Below are 6,000 nucleotides of genomic sequence, written 5' to 3'. Positions count from 1 at the left end.
AAAGAGAGGGGAGGGAGAGGGAGACTCCTTTTTCATCACCTTTTTTTAAGTATAGTCTGCCATGATTGACAGTGAAAGCTAGTTGCTCTGTTGGACACTGCTCAGGCAGGATGCAAAGAGGAAATACTTACTCTAAAGATGTAGGTTGCTCCTCCTCCACCCCCACCTCCTCCAGCCCAGTCCTTCAGGTCCTTTTTTTTTTTGTGATCTTCTTCAATGAGAGATGACTCCCCTAAGCAGATCTTCTGGGTTTCAGGATTGCCCTGAAAGGAGACAAGAGATGCACTCAGATATCAGCAAAAAGCAATACCAAAGAATTCATGCTGAAAAGAGGCAACTTTTGAGCCTATGTGATAAAAGGATTTTCAAATAATTGGGTCTAGCATTAGAAGATACATATGTACGCATTCATGCCACCAATTTCTGTTTGTCATAAGTGGGCTTTTTATCATTAATATGTCTAATACAGGGGCCACTGTAGTTAGTGGGAAGATTCCCATTGGTTTGGTAGGCTTTGGATTCAGACCTTAGTATTTAAACTTAGAGAGTATCTAACACAGTGCAGCCACAAGGCTGCTGGATGCTTCCATAAATAATATTAAATTATCTGAAATCCTGGCAGACAGAAAGAAACCTAGGCTGTGGAAAAATAAGAGAGGGAGCACACAACTCTCACCTACTAGCTCTCTGCTTAAAATGAGCAGAAGAAAACTGATGAAGAACTTATTTCAGACACCAGGAGCTTAAAGCAAAGCTCCTGTGGGCTTCATATTTGTTTGTGCATTTTGGGATTGTTTTTCTTTTCAGAGTTCTTTATATTTGTTTTGAGATTCTTTCTAACTTGGTTTATTGGTTCTTCCCAGTCTCCTAACTGGATTTCATTGCTGGATCCTGGGATTTCTATCTTTCATCATCAAACCTGAAGCCACCCACTGAATCTCACTGAATCATATCTGCAAAGCCTCTGCCCACATGTGCTTGTGCAGCCCTCACCCCAGGGCAGGCATCCTCCCCCTGCTGCCCCACTAAGATGTACAGCAGCTCATCTTTCTCCAGCTGGAAGGTGGCCGAGATGAAGACGCCATGGGACCTCTTATTGTGGTTCTTGGCTCCCTTTCCTCCAGCTGCTCCATAGGCAGAAATCCTGGAAGAAAAAGTAAGTAGTTAAAGAGGCAAATCTGACACTTCTCATCCCCAGAGCAACTCCATCTGCAAGCTCTCCCCAGCCTCCAATCCCAAACAGGCATTGCTCCAGAGCCGGCTCCCCTGCTGCAGCATCTCATGGCTATTCTTTGTCTGAGACCCATGCAGCCAAGGCTGCTCAAGAGGATAGACCAACTCTACACCAGAGCACTGGAGACAGAGACTTCAGGAGTATATAGCATGAGCTGGTGTAGCCAAATCTAGAAGACCAAGGCTTCTAGAAGCTGGTCTGAAATGATGGCAGCACTTCCACTTGACTGCATGCCCACAGTCACTCCTGTTCTGACGTCTTCTAAGTCACCACTCCACCTGTCCATGCTTTGTGGTAGCTCAGACACAGATCCTCAAGGCTAGCGCTCCTATTTCTCTCTTAGTTCACTGCCCCCTCCACCCACTCAGTACAGATGGTCCCACAGTTATGCTTGCTGAAACTCCACAAACAAAAAGTAGTTAAACGTGGCTGCCTCTCCAGCACACACTGATACTCACCTGTATCGGTTTGTGGCTGGGACTCTCCAGACTTGCACTCCCCGGAGCCTGCCCTCTTTCTCCACAGTCACTGACACATTGCTGTTCCTATAGGCACTGTTGCACTGAGCTTGAGTTGGCCCATGTGGACCACTGGCACCACATGTTGTGAACCACCAGAGAACAACAGATGTGTCCCCTGTGACCAAAACAGAAAGGGTTGGGGCAGGTGTGAGCTTCCCTTTATTTCTCAGACATGTGCAATAACTCACAGAACCATATAACCAAAGGGCAAGCGCCATTGAAACAAACAACTGTTCCTGTTGGTATCTTTCCTTAATGATCCTTCGATAACAAAATTCACATTATTATTCACAAAGAACATGAATGATTTTTGTATAAAAACCAGATGATCAAGAGAAAGACCGTGCTGCAGCAGTCTTTATCTACAGGGCTTTAAAACTCAATATGTTTATTTGATCACATACTTATTATTATAATCATACAAAAAAAAAATGCTTAAACTTGCATTTACAGTGTTGAGGACTTGAAAGACAGTACACGCTAAACTTAAATTTATCTGTTCAACTTCAGTGCAGCTCCCTCGTAACACAATCCACTAAGATCCACCGTTAATTATATAATCACAGAGTACTTATATTATTCCAACTTTATTCTAGTCATAGCACAACTACTGCTTTGTATATAGTCACTGTTTGCTTTTTTCCCCTCTCACCTTATTTCCTGCACACTATTTAATGAATCACGGACTGCAAATAAACCCCATCAATTGGAGGGAGGGGACTTCTGAGAAGGGGTTTATCCAAGTGTCTCACAGACATTATCAGATTTCTCTTCTCAGTGCCAGTATGAAGCAAGGAGATATTAGTCAACTTTCCAGATGAGAACTGAAGCATATATATAGAAATAAAAGTTGAAAACATCTGCCATTATGGCTAGTGACCATCTATGAAAGGTGGTGAAAGTTTTAAGTAAGTGACTTGTCTCAGGCTTGCACAAGAACCCTGTGGCAGCAGCAACAGTCGGGAGGACAGCCTCTTGCCACTTTCAGTAGGGGCCCTTTTCCTCCAAGCAAATTTTTTCCTGTCTCTCATTAAGCATTATTCTTTTGTTTCTACAACAATGCAGCAGATAACCATCTCCTCCATTTCACAACCCTTGTCCAAGACCCAAATGTATCCATCTTGTCCAGTGAATGAGATGAGGCTTAAGAATAAAACTATTCAAGAATGTATCTAAAAACTGCATGATGCAGTGCATGCACAAGGCCAGAGTCAGAAGTAGAACTGTTTAAGAGCTGGATGATTAAAATAGCAGTAAAAATCACAAACCTTTGAAAGAAAAATTCTAATCTTTTTTAAAGGAAAAGGCAAGCAAAACTATTCCCAACAGATGTCACCCTGTGAACACGCAGATGGATCATTGGGGTAAGAGTGTTAGCTGCACTACAGAAATCTCTGCCCCCTGAGCTAACAGGAACTGACAGCAGTACAGATTGTCACATTTCAGGTGGACATGGTCTTCAGGAGGTGGTGCAGTCACACACAGGTATTTGTTGGCAACAAAGCAGCCTCAAGTACAACCTCTCCCGCTCAGGCCCTCCTTTAGACAGCTCTTCTCACCCACAAAGTTATTATCTGTCCTCCAGAGTGGCAGTCTCTACTGTTATCAGTAAACTGGTCCCCAGTATCCCCTGTTCTCCTAGTTTTTAATCCAGTTTTTCTCCTCAGTGGATTTCCAGATCCTCACTTCCCCTCCCTGGATCTTCATCTTTACACCCCTATTCTCCACTCATTAGGTTCAGCTTCACTGCTCACCAAGTCCCAGTAAATCTCTTTCTAGCCCCAGCTTTCTGTACCGGTCTACACCTTTTGCTCCTACGCTGGCTTTTGTGCACTCTGAATTTGAGTCATGCAGCTTCTGCTTTTACTTAAAGCTTCTTTACTTAATGATTCTGTTTTTCTTTAAGGCGGTCCTGCTATTTAAGGACTGGTGAGTTGGGATCCAGCAAACTGCTGCCCTATAGCCAAACATGGTGTCCACTTATTTGGGATGGATTATATTTAGTTGCCCTGTTGCTATAGGGCAGGCAGATCACACACAGGAGATAGGAAGGGAGCCACCTTTTATAGCCAAGAGACAGGTTTTCAGTACTGAATCACGTACCTGGGAGGGAGGGCTCTTCCAGGGGGTTCAGAAGATGCTCATCCAGGATACTAATCTCCCGTGGGTACTGGCGCTTCCCACCAAAATGATTTGGTTGTCTTCCTGTAATAGTTTGTAGAATGGATGAGAGAGATGAGAGGATGGTAGAAAAGAGAGATAGAAAATTTAAAGATCACATGAATGAACCAAGTACAATAATACCTTGGGCAGAAATGGTGTTTTAAACAATCATATTTTTTATTATTCTTTTGGGCCCATGTTTTGGGTTAGCTACTTGTATCTGTGCTGAAATCAGTGGGTCTTCACAACACAAGCTCTCCATGTTATCCTATGCAGGCTCACCTGCAGGGTAAGCTCCTTGGCCAGCAAATTGCACTGGCTGTGCACAAGAGACTTCAGGAAAAGCATAGTGTGGGAGAACAGATACCAAGTATTGATGCTCTGCTGGTCAAAGGGGCAGGTGACAATTCTGGACAGGCAAACAAGTGGAGTTGTAAAGGAGAGTGATTGCAGAAATTGTTATCTTTGGTTCTGAATGGCATCATGGTAAGTAAGCCAGCCTAACAGATAGCTCCCCTCTCAGCAACCAACTTTGAGCACCTCAGACCTTGCTTAGAGAATAAAATACCAAATAAAATTACATGTCTCACTAACATACACAGTTAAGAAACAGCAGCATACCCTTGACACAAGCCGTAAATCTTTGGACAAAGCTTTTTGAAAAACACAGAACAAAATGCTACATTTCTGACCAGTGAAACAGGCCTTTAAAAATCAGCAATTTCTCAGAGAGGAGGGAGTTCAAAGCAATTGCTGATCCAAAGCATCTGAATGCATTGAGAACACCACACAACCAAAGCTGCCTTACAACAAGAAAAAGTAATAGCTGAACCCTTGTCTTATAATCTGCAAGCATCCTGTTTCAATAGTTAAATTACCCATTTTATGCAGATCTTTGATTGGAAGGTCTCTGTAAGGAAAAGGAGACTTCCATTTTATGAGCCCTCAGTTAATTTAATACTGAACATGTTTCATTAGTTGAAAAACATTACAAATATTTCAATTTGTTCCAGTGTGAGAATCTAACAGCTGTTTGATGCTCTATTCAAAAGAGGCTCACTCACTTCCAGCTGGACAATTATCTCTGCCGCAAAGCCACTGCTCTAAATAGCGATAATTAACACCCTTGTTAGCTGTGTCAGAAAGGCCAAATAACTAATTGAAGCATGGAGACCTTACTGAGCTTTTACTCCTGAGAATATTCCCCCCAGGTCTGACTGAAAGCACATTGATGGGCGGAAGCAAAAGGGAGCTTTGTACTGACACACTCTGTTCATACTGAGATAGAGAACTTCAATGGATGGAGTTGTCAAGCCAGCGAAAAATGAAATTAACTCGAAACAAATGATCTGGATCAAAGACAAGAAGGAAAACCAAATGAAAAGACAATGCATGGCCAGAAAAGATGCTTGGTCTCCCAAGGCCTGCACTGAATTATGAATCCCAAAGGTCACAACAGTTTCAGATACTTAGAGACATACAAGAAGTTATGTTTGCCAGAGCAAAGGAATGTAAATCACTCTCTGAAATAGAGAGTGAGTCTGTGTGTCTGCACGGATTTTTTTGCAGCATCCCAACTGAGTATCCTAAGGCAATGCTTCGTTTCCAAACAAACAATCTTTCCTCCTTCTCCAAACAGTCTCAAACCCTCAATGCACTGGAAGAAAGCTTCTGTCGCCTCCATGCTCAGCAGCAGACAAGCTGCAGGACAGGCTGAGCATCACCCTGTCCACATGAGCCATTAACTCTTAGAAGGCTGGTATTTTATGCACTGTCAGACGTGAATTTGTAAGGTGGCATTTTCTACGAACATGGTGTAGCCCTGGGATGCAGGGGCTGGTGCTCCAGTCTATTTTAGCTTCCACTTCCTCCTCTGACAGCCAACACGTTGACTGTAAGCGAACAGAAGGGAACAAGACTTAATTCATATTAAGGTGTAACTGTATCAGAAAAATATGAAGAGTACAGGACTCTCTTCTCCAGGATTTAGCTAATGCTGTTGATTTTCACACTGAAAAGGGACAGAGGGAAGTGTAAAGGAGAAAGACAGGGCATCTCCTGCAGGCAAAGAGCTAAAGTAAC

General features: G+C 43.0%; 1 protein-coding gene across 1 annotated transcript in view; it reads right to left on the bottom strand.

Moving 5' to 3' along the window:
- Positions 1-6,000, bottom strand: part of LTK (leukocyte receptor tyrosine kinase) — a 53,998-nt gene that overhangs the window by 20,424 nt on the left and 27,574 nt on the right. The window contains exons 10-13 of the mRNA XM_009319222.1: positions 3,859-3,960; positions 1,693-1,870; positions 994-1,144; positions 132-263 (exon numbers count right to left, since the gene is read on the bottom strand). Coding sequence (XP_009317497.1) covers positions 132-263; positions 994-1,144; positions 1,693-1,870; positions 3,859-3,960 — 563 coding nt within the window. The remainder of the gene's footprint in view (positions 1-131; positions 264-993; positions 1,145-1,692; positions 1,871-3,858; positions 3,961-6,000) is intronic.

The sequence above is a fragment of the Pygoscelis adeliae genome, unplaced genomic scaffold (assembly GCF_000699105.1).
Source record: "Pygoscelis adeliae isolate BGI_AS28 unplaced genomic scaffold, ASM69910v1 Scaffold22, whole genome shotgun sequence".
Classification (NCBI taxonomy): Eukaryota; Metazoa; Chordata; class Aves; order Sphenisciformes; family Spheniscidae; genus Pygoscelis; species Pygoscelis adeliae.
This window is presented reverse-complemented; position numbering and strand designations above follow the sequence as displayed.